The 26357-nt window shown below is 49.6% G+C and overlaps 1 protein-coding gene across 4 annotated transcripts in view; it reads left to right on the plus strand.

Moving 5' to 3' along the window:
* Positions 1-26357, plus strand: part of FLNB (filamin B) — a 136967-nt gene extending 110610 nt beyond the window's left edge. For all 4 annotated transcript variants that reach the window (XM_059939979.1, XM_059939980.1, XM_059939981.1 and 1 more), the window contains 16 exons: positions 557-659; positions 1368-1508; positions 3849-3977; positions 4710-4883; positions 5624-5782; positions 6105-6308; positions 7348-7500; positions 7606-7728; positions 10210-10476; positions 11114-11251; positions 12591-12706; positions 16209-16341; positions 19146-19322; positions 23647-23865; positions 25005-25208; positions 26140-26357. In XM_059939979.1, the coding sequence (XP_059795962.1) occupies positions 557-659; positions 1368-1508; positions 3849-3977; positions 4710-4883; positions 5624-5782; positions 6105-6308; positions 7348-7500; positions 7606-7728; positions 10210-10476; positions 11114-11251; positions 12591-12706; positions 16209-16341; positions 19146-19322; positions 23647-23865; positions 25005-25208; positions 26140-26327 (2628 nt within the window). In that variant the 3' untranslated portion in view covers positions 26328-26357. The remainder of the gene's footprint in view (positions 1-556; positions 660-1367; positions 1509-3848; positions 3978-4709; positions 4884-5623; positions 5783-6104; positions 6309-7347; positions 7501-7605; positions 7729-10209; positions 10477-11113; positions 11252-12590; positions 12707-16208; positions 16342-19145; positions 19323-23646; positions 23866-25004; positions 25209-26139) is intronic.

Raw genomic sequence — 26357 nt, forward strand, 5'->3', positions numbered from 1 at the left:
GTAATGAGACCCACCCGTGTCATCGTACGCACTCCACGAATCGCCCACCACCATGTCTGTGATCACGCTCGGTGCAGTTTGTCTCCATGTTTAAAGAGAAAGATGGACAGCTGTCTCAGCCCTCCTCCTGACTCTAAAAGCCACCACTTGCACATTTGGTTTCTGTTCAGGGGGAAAGCCACCGCTGCTACTTTCTGCCACTTAAAACGCACCTTCTTTTCCAGGCCACAGGCAACTAAACCTTTCCAGGTGGAACCTCTTGGGACTCACAGACATTGCTGTCTCTCACTTTTCCGCTTTCCCATGGGCGCTGCTGGGAATTTCACAAGCAAACAGCCTAGGGATTTTTAGCAATTGGTCAGCATGATTCCTCCAACTCTTCAGGTTCTGCTCTGGCCCCGGAGCCCGTTAGCCAAAGCCCACAATGCATGGGCAGCCGCATCCCCAAATCCTGGCTGTTCGAGCTTGCAAAATTCCCAGTTGCTCTGCCCCCTGTAGCTTCCCCAGCTCACACTGTTGTCCACTTTACCCAGTGACCACTGCTTCCTGTTTTTAGGTAACTGAAGAGGCCTATGTCCCAGTGAGTGACATGAATGGCCTGGGGTTTAAGCCTTTCGACTTGGTCATTCCGTTTGCAGTCAGGAAAGGAGAAATCACCGGTAAGCACTGTCATGAAAGCCGTCTTGTTCTCACTCGCTTGCACTAGCTCTCCAAACAGTGCGCAGGAGCTGGTTCCACATGTCCCCCAGACCTGGGGTCCGGAACCCAGCATCCCTGGGTCAGTCCATGAGCCCATGGGATTGCAGAATGTTCTGTGTGTATATGTGTATCTCAGAAGAGGTGGTTCATTTATAACTTGCATCCTGGAGAGAGGGCCGGAGATGCTCTGTAGGGGGAGAACCGCTGTGTTTAGATCGCTCTCGACCATCACGTTCCTACTCCCCCCTTTTCTTGCCTTCTCTTATTCTTCCACTTTTCCAGATGTGACATTGACACTGAGGTCTGTTGTACAAGAGTTACTTCCTCTCCTAGCCTCCTTTCAATGCCTGCTTCTCTTTGAGTTGACGCTTTACCAATCCGATTGGTCTCATGGTCTTCTCAAGTCCTGTTTGAGCTTCTAATTTGTCACTACAAAAGTAGAAGACCCTTTACTTGTGAGTTGCCTGCTGCATTTTGTGGAAACAAAATAGAACAAAATAAAGGCAGGTACGTCTCTGCTTCCGGTTGTGGAACGTGGTGTTTTAGGCAACAGTGAAGTGTTCTTGTATCTGAAAACCTTTGTTGTGAAGGCCACGTGTGCCTCTGTGCTCAGCTTCTTGGGGGAAGTCTTGGTGGGCTCACTGCCCTGTCTCCATGTGCTCCAACAGGAGAGGTCCACATGCCTTCTGGGAAGACAGCCACACCTGAGATTGTGGACAACAAGGATGGCACGGTCACTGTCAGATACGCTCCCACTGAGGTCGGCCTCCACGAGATGCACATCAAATACATGGGCAGCCACATCCCTGGTAAGTCGGGCTTAGCGCCCTGGCTGACTGGCCCTGCAGGACTCCAAGGTTCAGGATGTGAACATCTGGGAGACTGTAGTCAGTCGTTCAGTCACCTGCTGTGTGGTTTTCAGTGGCAGATTTGGGAATGCAGTGTGGGCGTCCCTGCAAAACCAAACAGGCTGTGACCCCAGCAGATCCAGCTAATTTCCAGCAGGGATGACACAGCTAAGTGTCCTGGGCCACAGTGCAGGCCCTTTGGTCCGTGATTGTTTGTCTTTGTCACTATGCCAAGCATGGCCAAAGGGTGAGCTGGGAGAAAAATGTGAGGCACATCAAGGGACTTTCCAGCTGGGCCTGCAGAGCCCAGAGCAGTGTGGGACAGGAGAAGAGGTTGTGAGAAGAGGACAAGCTGCCTTATTGTCACACTGCCCTTGACAAGGAAAGCCAGCTCAAGTTTCATGTCCATCAACCAGCACAGTGTTACTCTTGTTCTTTTTTTTTTTTTTTGAGTACATAATCTATCTACATAGTTTAAAAATGATGTGGAGAAAGGTTTCCTTCCCACCCATATCCCCCATCTGCCCTCTCCTTGAACCTGACTGTTACTGGTGTTTTATGCTAGATTTCAGAATATTTTTAAGACTCTACAACAGATGGGAATACAGATGTTTAATCCCTCTCCCTTTGTTGCCTACGCTACACATTATTCTAACCTTGCCCTTTTCATCAAATAGTATATCTTGGAGAACTTTGCGCATCTGAATAGTAGAGAGTGTTCATGGTGTCCGGCCGTTTGGGTGAACGTTACACGTGAACCATTTCTCCCACTGGAGGACAATTGGGTTCTTCCCCACATTTTGTGATTACTAGTCCTGCTGCAGTGAATAGCCTTGCACACCCATCATCTCACACCTGCCAGGGTGTATCTGAGATATTTGGTTCCCAGGGCAGGAATTGCAGGGCACAGGCAACAGCCCTGCAATTCTGACAGATCTCATCAAAGCGCCCTTCACCCAATCTCTTCCTGTTCACGTACCCACCCGCCATGTAGGAGAGCACCTGCTTTTCCGCCAATTTGCCAGTGGAATAGGCTATCAAATTTTTGGATCTTTGCCAGACTGATAGTTAAAAAAACAGTATTGCTTTGTTTGTATTTCTCCTGTGAATGAAATTGAGCAACTTTCTATATGGCTAAGTATCAATGCTATTTGTATTTCTCTTTCTCTGAACTGGACGTTTGTATCCTTGGCTCAGTTTTTCTCTTGGATTATTGGCCTGTGTCATATCAGTTTCTGAGAGCAGTCTAAATATTGGAGAGATTAGCCCTTTGTGATAGGAGTTGCAAATATTTCTCCCAGTTTGATGTTTGCTTTAGTTTATGTGTATGTGTATGGATACTATGTGTTTAAAGCAAAAATGTATTTATCTGCTTCTATTTAAACGTTCTAAAGATGCAGATACAGAAAAAGTAAAAATGTCTTTCTACCATTTTCCTTCTACTTCCAATGCTGGTGTGTGTATCTTTTCAAATGTCTCCCTCTGTACCTACAAATATGCATGCAATTTTGTTCTATTTTGGACTGGGATAATGGTATTAATATTACATAGGAATATATTATAATGGGTATATATTATTATATAGGTATTATAATAGGTGTTAATGTTATATAGGGTATTAATATAATGGGATATTGACATTTATATAGCAATTTGCCTTTTTCTCTTTAATGCAACACATTATGGATAATCTCTCAAGTTAGTATACATAGATCTCCCTCGTTATTTTTAGTGACCTGCGAGTAGACTAATGTTTATTTAACCAACCCCCTATTGTTGGACCCTGGGTTCTTTTCCTAATTTGCATCTGAATTCTGTGGAAATGGAAGTACTTGCCTAGGGCTGGGAGTGGGCGTGGGTGGAGAGGACCACAGTGGGATAGATTCCTCGGGCTGGGCTCACAGACTTTGAAAGTTATGGGCAAACGGCCTTCCCAAAGGACCTTTCCAGTCACATTCCGTCTAGTAGTGGGTCATTTCTCTTCTCCATCGCTCCCCCCGCCCCCGCCACCCGGCCCTGGTGTAGCTGTTCCCTCCTTACTTGTCCATTTGAGCCAGATTCCCCTGCCTCAGCCCGCCTCTAGTCTGGAACACCCAGGGGGCTGTTCTTCTCATGTGATCACTGAAGGGTCGATAGTGAGTAGACCCCGTTGGGTGTCCTAGGATGGGGAGCCCCACAGAGTCTGCTCTTGCCTTCTGCTCTGCCCAGGAGATGCCACACCCGCTGCTGTTAGGTGAATATCCCCCCACCACCACCACCGCCCATGAGTCCCAACTTTGTGTGTGTTCTTTGCAAACCCAGAGAGCCCGCTCCAGTTCTACGTGAACTACCCCAACAGCGGGAGCGTTTCTGCATATGGCCCGGGCCTCGTGTACGGAGTGGCCAACAAAACCGCCACCTTCACCATTGTCACCGAGGATGCAGGAGAAGGTAATGTGGTTCTGTGGTTCTCAGCTGTCATTTGGAGAGTTAAGGGGATGCAATTCCAGGGAAGCCTTTAAAAACAAGGCTCTCGAATGGTAGTATTTGTCTTGTCTTTTCTCTCATATAAATCTCTTACATAGAGCTCCTCTGTCTTCTACCCAAAACAGAAATTTTAAAGTCCTTCCTGTTCTGATTAAAATCACATTCATACTATGAAATGTTTTATGTGAATTGCCTGAAATTTACATGTGTTTTGATAGATAGCATTTTTGGTTTTGTTCTTTTTGCACCTGTACATGTATCCACAGGGCCACATGAATCATTTAGTGGCTTATTCTAGCTCTGTGCCCATGCACATTGTCATCACAGGAATTTCTAAATTTGCGATTCTAATGGGATTTTCATGATGGCATCCAGCCCCCAAGCAGCAGTGATAGTCTGTGTGTGACACTCTTTCCCGTATGTGTGATTGGCCCGTGGGGTTCCAGCCCTTCCTCATCCCACACATCTGGAAGAATTGAACTTCAGGATCACTTGCAGGAAGAATTCAGATGGTGGAGTGTCTTCCCAGTGACACTTTCACCATGTAAATAGCTTTATTCTGACCTACGCCCCTTGCCCGTGGCTTGTGTCAGTCTGACGTTCCTGGCATCAGGGCTGTCCCGGATGAGTGGTGATACCTTTTGAAACACAGAAACACTCTCCCTGATGGCTCTCCTTCTCTCCTCTCATTCATAGGTGGCCTGGACTTGGCTATTGAGGGACCCTCAAAGGCGGAAATCAGCTGCATTGACAACAAAGATGGGACATGCACAGTGACCTACCTGCCCACCCTGCCAGGCGACTACAGCATTCTGGTCAAGTACAATGACAAACACATCCCTGGCAGCCCCTTCACAGCCAAGATCACAGGTAGAGTTGCCCAACTTGCTGGAGGCTCCCTGCCCCAATAAGCCCCCCTCCCATCAGACCCGGGGCAGCAGGCTAGGCATGTCTGAGACTTAGGTTTCACAGCATCTCCTTGGGAACAAACTAGGGGTGCGAGGCCAACATTGGATAGGCTAAATTCCTCCTGCAGCTGGTAATCCCGGGAAAGGCAAGCACATCATTTGGAGGGCAATTATTTGTGCCAGTCTGACTCCAGGGTCCAAATAAGGAGGCCCTCAGACAGAGGCCTTCAAATAATACTTATTGCACGAGTAAATGAGCTCAGAGATTCTCATTGGCATCACTTCTAGATAGATTTTTGTCTCCCTTTTACAGATGGGAAAACTGAGGATTGGAGAGACTGGCTTAGCCATGTTCATGTGGGTATTCTGGGATTCAGGTGGAGATTATCTGACTCAAAGCCCTGCTTCTGACCCCTGTTGTGCTCTCTGTGTTCAGATCATGTTCTCAGTGGGTTATAAATGTGGTCTGTGTGGACTCAGGTCTCCAGTTCCTGCCAGTTACTAGTCTTCCCTGTAACCAGGCATAAGTAGCAGTCATTCTTTGTTGGTTAGGTCTGCTCATTGTCCGGAGCGTGTTTTTGTCACTTAAGTTTGCGTAATTAATTCTTGCCTGTTCATCTATAAATGGCATGTGGTGTGAGAGCTCTGGAGAGCCAGGGTGACCACGTGTAATGGAGCTGTGTTGGGGCTGGTGTTTCCCAGACGACAGCAGACGGTGCTCTCAGGTGAAGCTGGGCTCTGCCGCCGACTTCCTGCTCGACATCAGTGAGACTGACCTCAGCACCCTGACGGCCAGCATCAAGGCCCCATCCGGCCGCGACGAGCCCTGTCTCCTAAAGAGGCTGCCCAACAATCACATTGGTGAGCCCAGACTGCCCTCCCGGCAGGAGCCGGGACATCTTGAGTGGGAGATGGGGGTTCCCACCTTGCCCGAGATCCCAGTCCTTGCCTGGGAAATTGGTAGCACCTTGGAGTGTGATGTGATAAACCTGCTGGGTCACATGCATGGTCAGAATCCAAGCATTTCTACCTTATGATGTTGACAGCCCTCTTGGACACCCTAGGTTGCCGGGAAGTCAGGAAGGAAGTCCTGTTTCCGTTCTTGCCAGTGTGTCTCCCTCCTGCTTCCTCCCCTTCACCCCTCCCTCCCACCTCATAACCCCCAATCTGTGCCCTGGTCCAGGCATCTCCTTCATCCCCCGGGAGGTGGGTGAACACCTGGTCAGCATCAAGAAGAATGGCAACCACGTGGCCAACAGCCCTGTGTCCATCATGGTGGTCCAGTCAGAGATCGGGGATGCCCGCAGAGCCAAAGTCTACGGCCGTGGCCTGTCGGAAGGCCGGACTTTCGAGATGTCTGACTTCATCGTGGACACGAGGGATGCAGGTCTGTGGGGGATGGTCCCAGGGGAAAAGGCCCAGCGCTTTGGAACTGGCTTCTTATTGCTCGCATTACTCCATCTTTTTATCCTGCCAACTTTCTTTTCTTTCTGAGCATCCTTCAAGTTATAGACCCTTTTACATGATTATCATTTAAGCCCCAAGAGCAGTGGTAAAGTAGGTATTATCTTTGTTTTCTAGATGAAAAAATTGAGGCCCGCAGGGTTAGCAGCCCCGTCTGCTTCTGGCATTCGAACCCAGAGCCACAACAACTCGCAGATCTGTTTCATTATCAGTACTCCCACCATTGTTCTCAGCTCCCCAGGGTCTCCTTGACTCATCTCAAACTAAGAATGTTGGGCCAGCTGGTCAAAGTCATGTTCAGCTGAGCAGTGCTTTCGTGGAAATGAGGAGTTTCTTCCTGTTTCCTCTTTGAGATGGTCCGAATTAGGATGGGCCACTCCAAGCTACTCCACATCCCAGAGTCTTCATCTTCTGCCTTTTTGAGGGATGGGCTTGCATTGGTGACTTCTGGATAAAGTCACCTTCCCAAGGCAAGGAGCTGGAGAATTTGTGGTCCTGATGGGCTTATGTTCTCTGTTGATTCCTCAGGTTATTAAAGCTTTAGATCTGCTGTCTTAGTGGTTCCCTGGCTGGGCATCCAAGGCAGCTAGGAGCAGTTAAAAATGTCAAATTCTCAGGCCTGCAGCTGGTAATAAACCCCCAGACAGCACGTGCCATTCCTGGAAGCAGGTGGGCAAAGTGTCCCCCCCAGCAGGTTCTGCAGGACAGGTGGTCGCTGGGATATTAGTGGATACCCTTGAGAAGAGAGTATGGTCAAGGCCACCTTCAGCCAGGGTATTTCACTCCAGGATTTCTCAGAGCGTTTAACTGACTCCTCTGCCCAGTGCTGTCCAACAGGGGCCACCGTTACTGTCTTTCTGCCGTCTGAAGCATTTCCAGGGGTGGAGGTCCTTTCTGCATTCATCAGGCTCCCCCTTCCTGATGAGCTGCTGTCATAGCGGCCCCGGGCTACTGTGTTGCAGGTTATGGTGGCATCTCCTTGGCGGTGGAAGGCCCCAGTAAAGTGGACATCCAGACAGAGGACCTGGAGGACGGCACTTGCAAGGTCTCCTACTTCCCCACCGTGCCTGGGGTTTACATTGTCTCCACCAAATTCGCCGACGAGCACGTGCCTGGTACGTGTGGCCCCATCTGCTCTCCCTGTCCCGTGCTTGGGTTTTCTGTAAATGCCACGCATGGCCTCTGGGCTGCTCTCTCAAGGGCCTGCTCGGTTTTTGCAGGGAGCCCCTTTACCGTGAAGATCAGCGGGGAGGGAAGAGTCAAGGAGAGCATCACCCGTACCAGTCGAGCCCCATCTGTGGCCACTGTTGGGAGCATCTGTGACCTGAACCTGAAGATCCCAGGTGAGCACGAGGGGCTCGTGGGTCAGGCCAGTGGGCACCACTGGAAACCAAGTCTGGGCTTGGCCCAGAATGTACCGTCCGAGTCTGCTGTGGGGGACTGTTTTTGAATTTAATTTTTTTTTTTAATTCATTAATATTTTTAATACTTATTTTCACAGAGGCCCATCCAGGAAAAGTAAATCTATTTACTTTTCCTTCTTCCAAATGAAAATAGCTTTATCTTACCACATGGGGGAAAAATAGATAAGCTTTTAAACTTTCATTTACTGTCTGTCGACTAGACTAATAGCGAGAGAACTGGCCCTGCTGGTGCTTATATCTGGAAGGAGGTGTCAGCCCAGTGACATCCTTCTAATTCCCGTTCGTATCTTTCATTCCCAAAATTGGAGTGAGGCCTGCGAAGCAAGGCTGGGTGGGTGGGCCACATCTAGCCCTTTGCCCAACACAGCCATGGTCTGTCCGAAATGTGGCCCAGGTTCTGTTAAGAAGTGACTGTGTAAGTGAAGGCTTGAGGCTCCTCTGGCATGTGCTATGGAGTTGCAGGTTCTATGAAGACAGAAAATCTAAATCGTCTTCAGATGAAGCTCATATTGTGATGAGCTTCTGGCTTCCAGAGGAAGGTCCACACTGCGTCTCCCATCTTTCCTGACTTGTGGTATATCTCTTGCTCTGCCTTCTCAGCATTACCTGATGGGTTCTTCCTTTCTAGACACACCGTTGGTAAAAACCTCATTACTGTAGCGTCCAGACTAAGAATCACTTAAAACGCACCGTGTTGATTGTGATCATAAAAAGTTCAGGTGCTCAAAAACAGGGGAAGTAAGTCTCACCTCATATCCCACCGTCCAGGGAGATTGTGGTTCACGTTTCAGGCCCAGAGCTGGAGCCTGGATGCCTCCAGCCTCCTAGTCACACGGGCTCGGTCTCAGATCCCTCTGGTGCACTTCTCACTCACTGTACGGTGGGCATCTTTCCACACCCAAGTATACTTCCCCATCATCCTTTTCATGACTGCATAAGATTCCAATTCACGTCTAGGTGCATGTGCTCGTTGGGTTTTCTCATTTCATGTATGCTCATCTCCATCCCTCGACCCCCTTAATCAGTGCTCTGTGACATCTGTCGTCACTTCGGATGGATGCCCGGGAGTGGGATTGCTGGGCCGATGCGTTTCAGATGCTGCTATGCCTCGGCAGCCTGTCCTCCAGAAAACGAATTGATGCCTGTTTCTGTTTCCCCACCAGCACTGGCCACTGTCTTTGGTTCTCACTTTGATCAGTCTGATGGAAAGATACGGTATCCAGTTTTCGGTTCCATTTCTCTGGTCACTAGACGAGCGGACTGTGTTTTCGTTTGCTTCACATTTCTCATTTGGGGAATTCTCTCTCCTGTTCCCTGTGCCTATTTGTCTGTCATCTTTGTGTGATGTGGTCAGTCACCCTTTCCCTCAAGTCTTGTCTAGCTCTTGACTCGTTCTTACTCTTTTCAGTGGTACTAGATGACTCTGGCTGAGACTAACTTTTCCCATCATTACCTAAAACACCCTCTCTTGTCAATTAGAAGGGAGGATGGCCCTCCAGCCTCCAGATGTCCTCCGGACCCAGGCCATGTGGGGTGACCCTCCCCTCAACCTCCTTCCTTTCTCTGTCCTCAGGGCTCAGAGTCATGAGCTGCTGCCCAGATCCTGTAGGGCTGGAGGGTGCGGTTTCGTGCTGCTGTAGGTGGTGGCGTTACTTGGTCACCCAGCATGCGGCGTGCCTGTCTCCACCTTGTCAGTGCAGGCACGGTCGCTGGCATGGCAGAGCACCTTGGGTGGAGCAGACGCGTCTGCTTCCTGGTGTTGGGGACCCGAGGCGTCATGTTTCTGGAAGTGTGGCCTCTTGTCTTCGGTTTGCTCAAAGCTTTGCTCACGCATGGTTTCGCCTTTGCCCCTGGGACCAACCTGGGTTCACCTTTTCCTCTAATGCATTTTTGTCTTGTTGCCTAAAAGAAATGCTAAGGCTTCTTGACAATGAGGGATGAGGGCTCTTGTGTATTCTGTCCTTACCTATGGAAAAGAGCCCCTGTAAGCATGACTGATGGCCCCATGTCACATTTGCTTAGAAACATCTGAGCCATCGTTGTTGTTATTTACATGCTGTAGCTATCAGCTCAAGCTCTGGTTTGAAACTGCTGTGTGGAATTAACTCAGCTCCAGCCAGGAAGGCTGTCAAAGTGCTCGGCGAGGCAAGACGTGTCAGTGCCCCCAGAATATTCTCTGCACTGGGTGGCTGGAAGGGCCCTGCACTCTCCGTGCTGGCCGTGACCACCCAGGGATTTGAGGGAGACAGGAGGGCAGGCATCCAGCCTGGTTGGAGGAAGCCTGAGCACCCCGCACCCCTGGCCTCCACTCGCTTTGCCTTCTGCTGCTCGCCCTGCATGCCCGGTTCCTCCTCGGGCCCTCGCCCTGACCCTCCTCTTTTTCTCCCTACCCCCTTTCAGAAATCGACAGCAGTGACATGTCGGCCCACGTCACCAGCCCCTCAGGCCGTGTGACCGAGGCAGAGATTGTGCCTGTGGGAAAGAGCTCGCACTGTGTCCGGTTTGTGCCCCAGGAGATGGGGGTTCACACCGTCAGCGTCAAGTACCGCGGCCAGCACGTCACCGGCAGCCCCTTCCAGTTCACCGTGGGGCCTCTGGGTGAGGGGGGCGCCCAGAAGGTCCGGGCAGGAGGCCCTGGCCTGGAGCGAGGAGAAGCAGGAGTCCCAGGTGAGCGTTCTGGGCAGGCTTTTTACTCGAGAAGATTGAGTTCAGCCTGGCGGAGTGAGCGTCCTGCACTCTTCACCCTGTTCTGAAAGGAAGACGTTGTGTGTTACTGATGGATGGTGTGAAGAGGCATTCTTTAAAACAAGGCTTCCGTGGCTAAAGACATTTGGGAATTGCTTACCCAAAGCTCAACAAGTGTCTTACTGAGGGACTTCTCGGAGCCTGTAATTTATGGGTGTGTGTTGTGAGTCTCTAAGAGAGGATCAGGGTCATAAAACCGTTTCCAGAGCATCTTGCAGGCTAATGTTCTTTGGAACGTGCTAGAATTGTATAAAACTGGTTGGGAAGGTCCCTTGCAGTGGTGGCTGCTGAGCGGGAAAATCTGTGGGGCTGAAACTGAACCATTCGCATCTTGTTCTGACTTGGTTTGCATGTATTCCAAAGACGTCTGATCGCCCGTGAACTTAGTGTCGTCACGGATGGTGCTTAGCAAACATCAGCAATGCCCTTGCTTGGGTCCTGCTTGGGGTTAGAGAAAGAGGAAAGGGCTGGCAACAAACAGAACCCAGCACCCCATGTTTGAGCCAGAAGAGGGGCCTATACCGGGCTCAGTCACTGACCAGGTGTTTCTCTGTCTCAGCTGAATTCAGCATCTGGACCCGGGAGGCAGGTGCCGGGGGCCTCTCCATCGCTGTTGAGGGCCCCAGTAAGGCCGAGATTACGTTTGATGACCATAAAAACGGATCATGTGGTGTGTCTTACATTGCCCAAGAGCCTGGTAGGTACTCGGGGGCCAGTGGAGGACGTTTTCCTTGTTTGGGGATGGTTGGGTTGTAAGGAACAGAAACTCATCAGGCTAGCTCCAGTAGAAGAGGAATTTATCTGTATGGGCCCGTGGGAATGCGTCCTAGAAATCCAGTTGCAGGATATCCAGCCACGCCTCAAAGGGGTTGGAATTCTTGTTCTCCTTGTCTCTTGGCCTCACTGCTTTATGCTGTTGTTCAACTGTTTCATTCTTCCCACTGACCAGCCTCTTTCTGCCCACCCGCGGCCAGTGGCTGGTGTGGCTGCCCCAGAAAAGTGGCCTCAGCATCTGAGCTCCCTCGATCAGCGGTTCTTAACCTTTTGTGTGCCACGAATCCTTTTGCATCTGGTGAGGCCCATGGGGACCATCTCAGGAAATATTTTTAAACACATGAAATAAAATACTTCAGATTATAAAAGAAATCAATTGTAATAAAGTATCGTTATCAAAATCTTTTTAAAGGAACACATATGCAACATAGCAACGTATACACGTTTTCATTAATACGTTAAATCATACGATTTGGTGATGGTCTATTAACTACCTTAATTTCTAAGTGGCAGTGAGTGTAAATGGTATGTCAAGATATATATAAAGCTGGAAAGTGATTGTTTTTGTTGAGAAAATCACAAGTCTTAATGTGCTGTGGTTTCTTGTCGACTTTTCTAAAGGAAGGAAATGCTAAATTTCAGTTAGAGGTTAGTAAAAATAAAGATGTACCTTTTTTCCCATTCGAGTTTGATGGATCTCCTGAGTATTGTACACAGACCCTTTGTGCAGGGACCCTGTGGGCCCAGGTTAAGAATCCCTGCCCTTTTTCCTTGACTAGATTTTCTTTCCTAGTTATCACTCTGCTTCTACCCCTGTTCTCAAAGTTTATGTCTTACACTTCATAGTTCAGGATCAGTAATGGGATCCTAGTTACATGAAGCCCTTCTTATTCTTAAGTATATAATTTTTAATAAAATGCACTGTCATAAACCTCTCCTTTGGAGAGAAATTGGGAATACACACCAGATGTTGATGTGTGATTGGTGTGGGGATTCACATATACACTGGCAAAACACAGAACAAAAACTTCAATGCTTCAGTGCTCTTTGAAATTAAAAAAAGAATCCCTGCCCTTTCCAACTAAGAAAATCGCGTTGGCCTGGTGTGAGCCAGATGACCCTCTCTGACCCAATCAGCCACAGCCATGGAGTGGGCCAGGGTCTCTCGGAAGGCACTTTGGCCCTAGCTAGAGAAACAAGAGGCCACTCTGGAACCACCTTCCCGGAATCTCTGACATGATGGGTCTTTCCTGTCCCCACAGGTAACTACGAGGTGTCTATCAAGTTCAATGATGAGCACATCCCAGAAAGTCCCTACCTGGTGCCGGTGATCGCGCCCTCCGACGATGCCCGCCGCCTCACTGTTCTGAGCCTTCAGGTGAGACACAAGGAAACATCCATCTCCTTGGCCACAGCCCAGCCAGTGAGGCCCTGGACTCCCAAGGCCCCTTCAATCTCCGACTGTGCCAGGGGCCCCAGCACATTTTGACCACGGATGCTGCCAGGCGTAGGGGAGCTTTCCTGCGGCAGAGTCACATTTAGGACAGGAGACCGTTGGGGCGAGCAGAAAGCAGCCACTGTCAGCAAAACTCCTCAACATTTACAGACGAGTTTGTTTTCTAAATATTTACTCCAGAGAAACAAAGAAGGCCTGTTAATAATTGGTTAAGGGATAAGGAGGGCTTTCAAAACAAAACTAACAGTCCAGTGATATTCAGCTTGCTATTATTGGCTTCCTTTTCCTCAAGAAAGTCAATTGTGATTTATTTTATGATGCTGATTTATTTATAATAAGCGTGCAAGGCACTGTGTTAAGAACTGTATCAGTGTTACTTCCCTAAATCCTTGCAACAGTCTGGTGAGTAGCTTTTCTTGACACCCCCATTTAAAGATAGAAAAACTGAGATGCAGAGAGGATGCAGCTATGGGCACCAGCTAGAATGAGGCAGAGTGAGGTCTCGGTGGTTCCAGAACCATGCTCTTAACAGCAGCCACCTTAATCCCAGCCCCGGCATTGTGGCAGGTGGTTACATAGCCCAACCTCTTAGAATGGCAGGAAATGCAACTTTTCACCCTGGCTTAAACAGGGCACTTAATTCAGGGTTGCATTAGAGCCTTCAGCCAAACTAAGAACTATTGGGGATGCCCTTGGGTCTTAGGACACTGAATCAGATGTAGCAGTTTGGCTGTGGAATGACACCAAAATCCCAGAATGTGATTTCTGGGTAGAAGGGTTTCTAAATAGCCTTCAGCTGCCCCCCCAGTTCTTGAAAATATTGGATTGATGAAAACTCAACCTCATATCTCAGATTGGTTCCATGTACTTGGTTTACATTTGAGAGTCTAACTTTCCCCTGCGGGGGTCTGGTACTGCTAATTGTCTCAAACGTTAGGGAACCCAAACAGAGCCCAGACCAGGGTCACGGTCTACAGATTGAAGCGGCCTCATCTGGAGAGTACCAAGGATACTGACTGGTCACTGTGGTGCAGATGTTTTTCTTGTGTTTCATTTAAAGGCTTCTTAACAGAAGTTCCTTCTGTGGCCAACTTAACTAAAACCTACGGAGGGAGATAAAGCTGGCATTTGTTGAGGGCAAAGAGCTGCCTTCACGCATCTGGAAGATTTCTTTTGGATCTTGTGAGGCGTTTATCTCCCTCTTGAGGATTTAGTGGCAAGTGGATTCAGGTAATGTAAACGCTTCTGTCCAAAAGGAGCTGATGTGGAGAAATCGGCTCCAAGAAACTTCCATAGAGTCCTCTTATGACAGTTTGGTCATAAAATATTTAAACAAGTGTGCAGCAGGCTGGTATGTCCATCAGGCTTTTGTAACCAGCCGCTACAACAGGAGGGACCGGTGTGTCAACTTTGTTCCCTGTTCTCCCCATGTCACCTGATGCCAAGTGATATGTAAATTATTTACTGGAGATTTACCGGCAGGCTGCACGGCAACATCTGGTGCTGGTTAGGAAAGAGAGGCATGTATTGTTTTGTCTTGCTTTTGAGACTTTTTGGAAAATTGGAGTCGGCTGGCATTCTGTAGGGGAGGGTGTGGCATGGGGGTGGTCTGGCGATCAGAGACTCCTTAACTTTGTGTTCCGTCCTCCCTCATCTGTAACCTCTAGGGCAGCTCAGTCTAGTAGAATGTTCTGCAACAGTGGGAATGTCCCACATCTCCGATGTGCAGTATGGTAGCCATGAGCCACACGTGGCTCTTGAGCACTTGAAATGTGGCTAGCGTAACTGAGGGACTGAGGTTTTTTTTGTTTTGTTTTGTTTTTTTAAATTTATGGCTGTGTTGTGTCTTCGTTGCTGCGCTAGTTGCCGCAAGTGGGGGGCTACTCTTCATTGCGGTGCGCGGGCTTCTCATTGCGGTGGCTTCTCTTGTTGCAGAGCACGGGCTCTAGGCGCCTGGGCTTCAGTTAATTGTGGCACATGGGCTTCAGCAGTTGTGGCTCGCGGGCTCTAGAGCGCAGGCTCAGTACTCGTGGCGCACGGGCTTAGTTGCTCCGCGGCATGTGGGATCTTCCGGGACCAGGGCTCGAACCCGTGTCCCCTGCATTGGCAGGCAGATTCTTAACCACTGGACCACCAGGGAAGTCCGGGACTGAGTTTTTAATTTTAATTGATTTAAATTTAACTGTATATAACCACATGCGGCTAGTGACTACTGAACGAGGCAGCACTGCTTATAGCGCCTTGCTGCTAAGATGTGATCCTCGGACCAGCAGCCTCAGCATCCCCTGGGAACTTCTTAGAAACGTGGAGTCCCAGGCTCCGTCTCAGACCCACTGGATCAGAATCTGCATTTCAACAAGACCCTCGGTTGCACATTAAGTGTGAGCCCTGCTGCTTTAGAGTTATCATCTGAGTAGCTGTCCAACCATGTTTACATCAAAACTGCTGGCTTGTAAAATTTTGCTATTCAGGATTGGCCAATCTTAAAATATCTTAAGCATCTGAACTTCTAATCCCCTTCTCCCAGCAGAGGATGTAATTTCCAAGACAAAGCATGGAGAGTGAAAATTGATCCACTCAAGAGCAAAAGCTACACTTCTCCCATGGCTTTTTGGGGGGGGGGGGACTAACAACTTCTAAATGCATGTTAATAGAAGCTGACATTTTTAAACTCTCCTGTGTATGGACCAGGCCCTGTGCTGAGTGCCTTGAATGCATAACTTCGTTTAATCCTCACAGCAGCTCTCTGAGATAGATTTGGTTATTATGCCTGTTTTTACCGATGAGGAAACTGAGACTCAAACAGGTTCAACAGTTTACTTATGTAGCTAGGAAATGGCAGTAAATCCAGGTTCTGCTGATTTTTAACCACTGTGCAGTACTGCATGAAAGAAAAATCATGTGTGGCCCTTTACAAGTTTATTAAAAGTTCTCTCCATCTCCACCCTTGAGATAAAAAGCCTTTGTTCATGTTAGTGAGTGCAGGGTTTTATAAGCTGCCAGGCTCCTCCTAAAAAGGCGGTGGGGAGAGGAAGTCTTTTTTTTCTTTCTTTCTTCTTTTTTGAGGGAGGGGGCAGATCTGGAAGATACTGGGTTTTCTGGCCTGTACAGCTCTTGTTTGGGATGCTGAAACTGTAATCCTGCTGGCCAGGATGTCTTAAGTCTCCAAACCTAGGAACCATCTCTGGATCAAGATGGTTTAGATACAAGACCATGCAGATGTGTGTCTCTGCTTTCTTATATTTAATGCTAGAAACGTGGAATTACTCACCTGCTCTTTTGTTGCCAGGTGTTATATAGAAAAACATATTCCAGACCTATTTGCATGAGAACTGTCCCCCCCTGGAATCCTGGGTTGGGTCGGTGTGTGCTGTTGAGCAAGAACGCCGAGGGCTGTAACGCATCTCATGTATTAAATTCTCAGGAATCGGGATTAAAAGTTAACCAGCCAGCCTCCTTTGCTATAAGGTTGAATGGGGCAAAAGGCAAGATTGATGCAAAGGTGCACAGCCCCTCTGGAGCCGTGGAGGAATGCCACGTGTCTGAGCTGGAGCCAGGTAAGCACCAGTGCCCACACCAGCAATGTTTCTGCAAACATGTACCCTGAAGGGAGGGGTCATCAGCCTCTGCAAGGCCTTCGGATTCCCTTTGCTGTTGCCAGACACCGTTTATAAATTAGGGTATAAACATTTGCCAGGGACAGGCTTTTTTTTTTTTTTTTTTAAACAAATACTTCTTTATTTTCAGTTGTTTTTCAGATTTCTTTAACATGACATTCATTGTGATGTTCTCTCATATTTTAATAAAATATCACAGATCTTTATTGTTTACCTTATGAAATGAATAAGTACACTTTGACCTCTCTTTACTCTGAGGAAAAGGTTGATTGCTGTAAATTAAGAAAAGAGAATCTGGGGAATTCCCTGGCGGTCCAGGGACTCTGCACTTTCACTGCTGAGGGCCCGGGTTCAATCCCTGGTTGGGGAACTAACATCCCGCTAGCCGTGCGGCTAAAAAAAGGAAAGAGAGAATCTGGGTCCCCAGTAGGACTTAATAGCATGAGCTTTCCTTGCTCGCTGCCTTGGTGTATGGAATTCTGTGATGTCAATCAACTTGAACGAGACCATTTTTCTAGTGAACATGTATTAAGTGTCAGAGACTTGACAGGAAGGTAAGGCTGAGGAAGTCATGATTCCTGCCTTCAGAGAGGAGCACAGAGTCTAGTGAGGACCTAAAGTGTGAGCCAGAAAGGTGTAGTGCACAGGTGAGGACCCCAGCTGGTCACCAGCAGCACAGCAGAATTGAGAACCAAACGGTAAAGATGGTCAGAGCAGGAGAGGAAAAGGGTTTCTGCTTTGACAAGGTCAGAAGGACTTCTCTGAGGAGGTAACATTGAATATGGGCCCTGATGCATGAGGAAGAGCCCTGTGACCACTGCCCTTATTGGGCGTTTGCTGTGTACCCTGCTCTTCATGCAGTGAGGGTAGACACCTGGGACCTGGGTTGGCATTTAGACATCTTCCTCCCACTGGGCGGAAAAAGAAAGGGCAGTGGGGAGCCTCAGAGGGAACAAATGTGTGGGCTGGGTGCCCTGGTCAGATAATGGTTTAAGTCTGACCACATTATAGAGAATGTGTTGGTACATCTGAAGGGCAAGGTGGTAAGCTGATGCTCGCAGGGTGATCCGTTTGAGAAAACAGTATTAATCAGCAGTGTTAGAAATGCAGAGGAAGGACTTGAGGTCAGAGAACTGTAACATTTGGTGACCAATTGGCCATAGGGAATGAAAGTGAATTCAGAAAGGTTACATGTAGCTTGGTGATGGGGTAGAAAGATGATGATGCAGTTAGCAAAACTCAGGACAGCAGCCATGGGTGAGCAAGGGTTGGTCACTGCCTTACAGAGTTTAATACTTTATTTTTTGAGAGGTTTTTAAGTGTCTCTGAGATATCCAAGTGGGAACATTTAATAGATCTCTACTGCATTGGGATTTAGCCACCAAGTGAGATATGGTGTCCTCAGCCCCAGGCAGTATTTGAAGCCCTAGCAGTGTCTGAGACCACCAGCCTGACACAGTTAGGATGCCGTTGGTGACAAATTACGGAACACCCATCTCAAGCCAATTCACATAATAAAGGGGGTCCATTACACACATGGTCCATCACAAGGGGGTCTGTTAATTCACATAAATGGAAAGTTCAAGATCTAAGATGGGTTTCAGCAACAATTTAATTCAGCCATTCAGGTACATTCTCCAAGGCCCCAAACATCTCTGCTCTTTCTTCTGATTTGTGGGCATCATTCTGAAACTGGCCTTCCTCTTGGTGGCAAGGTGGCTGCAGCAGCACACGACACCAATCAAGAGAGACATTCTCTCCTCAAGATTCTTTCTCCAGAAGTCTTAGATGCTCCTTTTGCAGAAGTCTCCAGCAAACCTCCCCTCCTATCTCACTGAACACACATGCCTGTTCCTGAGTCCCTTCCTGTGTGGCTAAATGTCATGTGCTAATTGACTTAGGCTTAGGGAAAGAGGGATTTCTCCCCCTGCTATCCCGCATTAATTTGACCCAGTCAAGGACCATACGTGGACATGGGGGTGGGATCAGTTTTCCCTGTAGCACATTGGCTTTCAGAGAGGAGGGGTGGGTGCCAGCTGGGGATTGATGGGGGGGCGTGCAGTGTTGAAGGATATGGGTGGCAGCTCCATATGGAGAGAGTCCAGAGGAGAAGAGAAGAGGATTTGGGTGGAGCTTTGAGCAACAAAAGTTCTGAAGGGGATGGAGGGTACAAGGAGCTAGGGAGAGGCTGAGAGACTGACTGGAGGAGAACAGACTCTGCATCCCAGCTGGGAGCACTTCAAGGAAGAAGGGGTGGTCAAGTGGTGCATGGTGGAAGGATATTCTGGGTGCCCATTTCAGTTTATAGATCATCTTACCACATGCTGTGACCCAAACACATAGTGAGAAACCTGGCCATTGCCCTGTGGGGCACTTGCTAGCTTGGAGCTTAATTAAGGAGCATTAGTCTCAGTTGGAACCATTTTTTCCCCTGGCCAAGCAGAGAAACTGCACCAGAAGTGAGCTTTTAATAAAGGAAGTGTTTTTCTGAGGCCAAAGCCACAGAGGATTAAACACAGAATTTGAGATTTGGATGCATTTCCCAAAGGGCTGTCTAGGTACAGACAAATAGGCCCATCTGGTTTTGATCACCAACATATTGGGTGCCAGGCTTGCAGTAGGGCCATTTCTTATTAGTGAAGTGAGATCGGCCCTCTCAGGTTGGGCTCCTGTCCTTTGTCCCCACCCACCTTGGTCGGGTCCACGGGCCCACTTTTACCCTGTGCCTTTGCTCGCTCTCCCAGATAAGTATGCTGTTCGCTTCATCCCCCACGAGAATGGTGTCCACACGATCGACGTCAAGTTCAACGGGAGCCACGTGGTTGGAAGTCCCTTCAAAGTACGAGTCGGGGAACCCGGACAAGCGGGGAACCCTGCCCTGGTGTCCGCCTACGGCTCAGGGCTCGAGGGGGGCACCACAGGTAACACACTGCCTCTGCCTCTTGTCTTGAACCGAGTTGTCCCCGGGGAAGAGCAGATGGAACTCTTCAAGCCCCCGGGAAGCCTGCCACCCTCTCTCCCCAGGGAAACTTCAGTAATGCACCCTTGGGAGGCTCTCACTTGACCTGCGGTAAATCCAGAGTGAGGGCTTTGATGGCTGCGTTCTCACAGCTCATTACTGTTTGTTGTGCTGCAGCTGTCTTCCTTTGCCAGATTCTTTTAGGACCGGGACACTGATAGGGAAAACAACACAGCATCCTTTGTTTTGAGGGTTCCTTTGCCTGCACAGAGTTCATGATGCATGTAACGGGCCTCTGGGGAGGTCCCCTACCCACCAGCTCCTTTAGTGGACCCTGGCCTCCTAGAAACACGTTCAATCGGCAGTAAGACCTGTCACAGCCCGGCTCCTTTTTATTCTAATCCTAACGGGGGAGGAGAAAAGACTAAAACAGTCAAATTCTTTTTTAGTCGTTGCCACAGATGGAACACGTTTGATTGTGAAAAATACTGGCAGTGAGGAAGTATGTAAAGTTCCATCTTGCTTTCCTCTCTCCCTCCCTCTGGGTCCAGGAGGAAACACGGCTTAGCAGATCAGGGGAGGACCTTCCGAGTGTCTCTTTGTTGGTCTTCATTCTTGGTCACTTGGTTGCTTAGCTAGTCGGTTTGTTAAAAAGGTAGACATGGAGTTTTACTTTTATTTTATAGAAATAGTCTTAGTGCTATCGTTGTATTGTACAACTTGCTTTTGTCACTTGACATCTTAAGGAACTTCCCGTATCAAAACCTACAGATGTACCTGCCTTGTAATGGCTGTAGTTAGTGTCTACACCGTGAATGTAGAGGTGGGCATCAGGGGTGTCCAGTGTGTCACTGTTACGGAAGGTGCCGGGGTGGGGAGCTTGTCCACTTACGCTTCATTGCAGGCGTGGACTCACTGGGACGCGGTTTGCGTCTGAGTGTTACTTTGGGGCCTCTTAGGAAGGATTCTTGAGTTCCTTGTGTGTGCACATTTTGCTGTCAGTCTCCCCCCTACCCCACATGGTGAGTGGGGCAGAGCAGACCCACCTCCCCACAGGCAAGGGGATGAGTGGCCGTGGTCGCCTGGCATCCAGCCCTGTGGAGCGAGTGTCCTAAGGGGACGAGGGGCCCTGCCCGGGTGCAGGAGTGACTGACCGGCTGGTGTGCCACCCTGCAACTCTGGCCAAAGCAGTGGCCTCGGCAAAACCTCCCACAGGGTCTGCATGGGTACTTCTCATCTCCCCAGGCCCATCCTGTCCGGCTCCACACTGAACTCTGGGCCAGCAGCTTGCCCTTTGTAAAAGGCACGGTATTGTTTCACCCTAGGCAGTGTCCATTTTACAGATGAGCAAAGTGAGAACTCAGAAAGGTTGAGTCACTCCCCAAGCTTACTTAGCTTGGAGGGGGCAGAACCAGAACCAGTCCAGGTTCACAACCTCAAGGCCTGCTCACTTAACCCCTGAGTTTTGCTGCCTTCCTAAATGGCTGGCTCGCCCCGAGGCAGTGGCTACACCCCTGGCCTGCTTTGTGGGGTGTCCTACACAAGGACACCTATCTTCCCAGCTGCCCTGGAAGGTTCCCAGGCAGTAGTGCAGGCATTTGGCCCCTGACAAGCCATCCACCCTTGAAGCCCAGGTGGGGTCCTCCTGGCACTTGGAGCCCCAGCAGGCCCTGGTCCAGGCCCCGCAGCAGCCACTGAGGTCTCCTGTGCCGCCAGCAGCCACCTCATCCCCCTGCTGGGTCACACCTGCTGTGCCCAGGGCCTCTCATGCTTCCTGTTGGCTGTTCGCAAGCCTTCTCAGGAGCTCAGGTTTCAGGCTGTGCTTTGCCAGCACTGGATGCTGCTGAGGGAAGGAGCTGGTCTTGCAGGGAGACTTCCAGCCAGGCGGGAGAGGTACAGAACACGCCTGTTTCAAATCCTGTGTAAATATTACTCTTGTCAAGGGGAAGGCGTCTTGTTTTTCTAGCCCTCCCGCTCCCAGGCCTTTTCCCAAATATCCATCCCAGGATTACACAGCTGCAGTGTGTGTGGAATGAAAAGGTGTCTCTGCCCGGCTGCTGGAGGGCCTGCATCCTGACCTTCGGAACAAAGCAAGCTTCCCTGTGTTTTTATGGGTGGGCTGGCTGTATCTCTTGGCTCAAGCTTTAAATGGTCAATTCTGCAGGTTTTAGAGCAGGGGAATGGGGAGAATTTGGGGTGGGACTCTCTGCTGCAGAAGGGCTGAGAAGGTCAGGAGTTAGACCAGGGAGTTCCAGACTCTCTGGCTGGAAGAGCCGTTTTCCTGATGAAATGCTCCAGGAACCCCAGTGTGCACGGGATGTAAGGGGAGAGCCTCCTTCCCTCCCGTTACCCCTCAGCCACCTTGAAGATGGAGTAGGGCTGCGTTAAACATGCATTAAACTCACAGGAACTCATCTGTATATACAGGGGGGTGCAGGGGAACACCGCCATGCCCAGAGATGTCTGGGGTACTGATTCTAGCTGGCGGTGGTGGTGAGAGGGACTCCTGCATGTGGATTTTCTTTCTCCCATCTGCTCTCAGGCGAGTGCATTAGCTCCAGGTTAGACAGACCTTATGTTTAAACCCCAGTTCAGCCATTCCCCAGCTGTGTGTCTTGGGGTGAGTTATTTGACCTCACTGAGCCTCCACTTTGTTCCTGTAAAATGGGAATAATAAAGGAGCCCACCTGATAGGTTGTTCTTGTCCTGTAATTCCTTATTTCTCTTTTCCCACCTCATCTTCCTTTCTGGACCCTCACAATCAGGATGAACTGATGTCTCTTAGGAATGGAGCAATCCTGTCCTTTCCACTGCAGCCAGGTCTTTTCATCTTCACTTTAAAAGTATCTTTCCTTGCTGTCACTTGCAGCTGCTTCCTGGAAACGCTGTCCCTTGTTTGAATACCCCCTCCCTTTCCCCCCACGCGGCCTTGCTTCGGCAGCGGCTGAGTGAAGGGCTCCTGGGCTGCACAGTGTAGAGACAAGGTTGAGACAGTTGTGGAGGCAGGGTGAGGGGGTGGTGCTGGGACGGGAGCCTCGGGAGCTTTTCCAGAAACAGCTGGGTTGTGTTCAGGGTTGCATGATAGCAGCCCCTTTGTCTTATTGATAACCAGAACAGTAATTCTTTCTCCGGTCTCGGAGCTATAATTAAACCAAAATAGTTCCCAGCTGGGGCGGCGTCCAGGGCTCTAGAAGAAGCCCAGCCCCGCAGAATGCTATGCCGGGGATGCCCCGTAGAGGGCACTGTAGCGGGTGCGCAGCTGGTGACTGACCGCCTCTTCCCCCTCTGAACTGGAAAGGGGCCTGGGGGAGTGGGGCCTTTTTCAGGGCCTTGGGCTCAGGCGGGAATGCCACAGTGGTCATTGGTTGGCACTGTCTTTTGGCCCAGCTTTCCTTCGATCACGAGAGAGGATGTCTGTGCCGGAGGCCCCCATGGACCAGGCAGGCAAGAAGTGGGATGTCCTGGAGCTGCAGTTAGGACATCTGAGGCAGCCCCGCTGCCCATCCAGAGGCCAGGAGACGGGCCTGGGCTCTGAACCCCCTCAGACTTGCTTCAGTACCGGCTCTGCCACTTTCTCCTGTAGCTCTGACGGGCATGCGGTTGAACCTCCCTGAGCCTCAGTGTCGTTTGTTAAAGACGAATCACTAGGCATGTAAAATGATGGGCACAGGATCTGGAGCCAGAGTGGTGCAAGTGGTATTAGCAGGAGCTCCCGTTCTGGTCCTGTTCTTGTTTCTGGTATTCAAGGCAAAGCGGCAGGGCTGGCAGATCCTAGCAGCTGCCCCGGTCTTCAGCGTGGTACCTGGGGCGAGGAGCCTGAGGAGGAAGGAGGCGGCGCTGGGCTGCCTGGGCTTCTCCAAGTCCAGCCAGAGGAGAAAGGGAAGGTCAGAGGGGCCCACGCTTCCCCCACCCTTGGGGGCAGAGCTGGCCCTTGGGGGCTGAAGCAGCATTTCAGGCTCTCAGTGACGACTCGGGCTTCTCGCCCTCAGCCACGGCTCGTGCCCAGAGGAGAAAACAAGGCGGTGCGTGCTTGTGGACAGAATGTTGGCCACACTCCTGCCTGGGCCTTGGAAAGGGGTTACCATCCCCCAGGGCCTGAGGTTCTCTGTGCCAGCAGGTCAGAGCTAGTACTGGTGGGTTCCCGTGCCACCAAGGTGACCCCTGTGAGAGGGAACCTCCTTTTGCCCCGCCACTGCTTCAGGGCCCCCAGAACGCTCCCCAAAGCACACCCTCCCCATCCCTCCAAACCTTCCACGTGATCTTTATTCCTGCTTCCTTTCTCCCAGGTATCCAGTCTGAATTTTTCATCAACACCACCCGAGCAGGGCCAGGGACATTGTCCGTCACCATTGAAGGCCCGTCCAAGGTTAAAATGGATTGCCAGGAAACCCCCGAAGGGTACAAAGTCATGTACACCCCCATGGCTCCTGGAAGCTACCTAATTGGCGTCAAATATGGCGGGCCCAACCACATCGTGGGCAGCCCGTTCAAGGCCAAGGTGACAGGTAACAACCACAAACACCTTTAAAGTTATTCTTCCCCCTGTGGAGGTGATCTTGTCAGATTATCAGCAGAGCTCTTCGATCCAGTAGAAACTGGATGATTTTACATATGTTGAATCTGCTTTGAATCTTGAATGTAAAGAAATGGTAGGACATGTCAGAGTGACTGCATGTTCGAAAACTTGCAAAATAAGCAGGCAGAGTAGGGGTGTAGAAGTTGAGAAAGCACATTAGGTGGTTTTCTGTCTCTAACGGAAAAGAAGGAATGTTTACATATTTGAGATCTTACATATTTGTTTAGGTCAGGGCCTGAAAAATCCCCTCCTTTCTAACCTTCACTTTTAAAATAATCAAAAGGTTTTATTAAATTTCTAAAAATGTGCCTCCTTCAGAACACTGGAAAAAATACCAAACAGTAAAAACCACCTCACAGCCCACCACCCAAGGTAACCACCATAAATATTGTGGTGAATTCCTTCCGCGTGTCTCTTTCTGCTTGGTTCACTGTCATATAAGTAGCATAGGTTCATTGCAGAAAATTTAATTAAAATTAAGTAAATTAAAAATTCAGATAGAAAAATCATCTTCTAGTATGCCGAGAGGGGAATTCTTTGGCAGTCCAGTGGTTAGGACTCAGCACTTTCACAGCCGAGGGCGCGATTTCAGTCCCTGGTCAAGGACCTAGGATCCCACCAGCTCTGCCGCACCACCCAAAAAAAAAATATGCAGAGAGAATCATTTTTGATATTTTGTCAATGTCCTCCCACATGTTTACACTGCTTATACATAGAGTATTTTATATAAATGGAAAGATATATGGCACGTGGTTATATTCCTGGAGGCACGTGCTTATTACCTGGAAGGATTTCCAGGTCAAGTCAGCCAAGGCCAGACTCTCCCATATACCCAGAAAGCCAGATCTTAGTTGTGTGGGGCAGGACCCCAGAACCCCATAAAAGACATTATAGGGGGTGAGATGGAAAAGTTGTGGCATTTAGATCCAGGTGTTGGGGGGTGTGAGGTAAGGATGTGGTGGCTTTTGGATCCAGGTGCTGGGGAGCTGGGGCTCTCCTGGGGCTTCTGCATGGGGTACTTGCCTTGTCTGGCCAGTCATGCCTGCTTCTCTCCCTTCCATGTCCTAGGCCAACGTCTGGTCAGCCCTGGCTCGGCCAACGAGACCTCATCCATCCTGGTGGAGTCAGTGACCAGGTCCTCCACGGAGACCTGCTACAGCGCCATCCCCAAGGCATCCTCGGATGCCAGCAAGGTGACCTCCAAGGGAGCGGGGCTCTCGAAGGCATTTGTGGGCCAGAAGAGCTCCTTCCTGGTGGACTGCAGCAAAGCCGGTAGGCAGCCTGGCCCTGCTCAGGGAATGGAGGGCATGGGCGACACCCTCTGTTCTGTGTACTTTGGTCTTTCCTGCTCTGGTCTGCAGTGCCCACCCACCCATGTAACCCAGACATTTGCAAGTAACGGTGTTCATTGCCCTGTTCTGCACTTAATAGTTTTAAATGATTTGCCTCTTGATTTTTTTCAAATGACCTCAAGGTACATAGGAAAGGTCGCATTATCCTCTTTGCATTGTATCAGTAACCTGGCCTCTTCTAGGTCACTAATTGCTGTAATTGCAATTTGAACTTGGGTATTTATTTGGGTGTCAATGTTAGTTGCCTGGGTTCTGGCATCTAGCACATCTGGGCTGGAAACCTGGCTTCACCACTTATTTCTCCCTTCCTCTCGCCGTCCCTCTCTTTCTTCCTTCCTTCCTTAATTTCCAAAGCTTATTAGCCATGTGACCATGGGAAGGTTACTGAATCTTTTTCTAAAAGTCAGTTTCCTCTTCTCTAAAATGGGAATAATAATAGGACCTTCCTGAAGGTTCTCATGAGAATAAATGAGATCAGAGTAGCCAGCACTTACATAGCCTTTACTATGTGCTAAGGGCTTCACATACAATAACTCCTCTAAACCTCACAAGAAGCCCATGAGGTAGGTGCTAGTGTCATCCCCTGTTTACAGATGGGGAAGCTAAGGCAGAGAGAGGTGAAGTTCCATATCCAAGGTCACCCACCTAGGAAGTGGCAGGGCAGAGATTTGAACCCATAAGAGTCCTGCTCGTAATTGCTGCGCTCTCCCACCTCTCAAAGGTCCCCAGAATCATCAGAGACGCGTAACAGGCAGTAACTGGTATCTTTCCTTTGGCTCCCACATCCCCGCCTCTTCCTCTGCCTTCTGGGATGCACCTTCACGGAGTAACCACCTTCCTCTGCCTCCCAGGTTCCAACATGCTGCTGATCGGGGTGCACGGGCCCACCACCCCCTGTGAAGAAGTCTCCATGAAGCACGTGGGCAACCAGCAATACAGTGTGACCTACATCGTCAAGGAGAAGGGGGATTACGTTCTGGCCGTGAAGTGGGGAGAGGAGCACATCCCTGGCAGCCCCTTCCATGTCACGGTGCCTTAAAACAGTTCTCATCAAGTCCTGGGAGGCGTT

The sequence above is a fragment of the Balaenoptera ricei genome, chromosome 11, assembly GCF_028023285.1.
Source record: "Balaenoptera ricei isolate mBalRic1 chromosome 11, mBalRic1.hap2, whole genome shotgun sequence".
Classification (NCBI taxonomy): domain Eukaryota; kingdom Metazoa; phylum Chordata; class Mammalia; order Artiodactyla; family Balaenopteridae; genus Balaenoptera; species Balaenoptera ricei.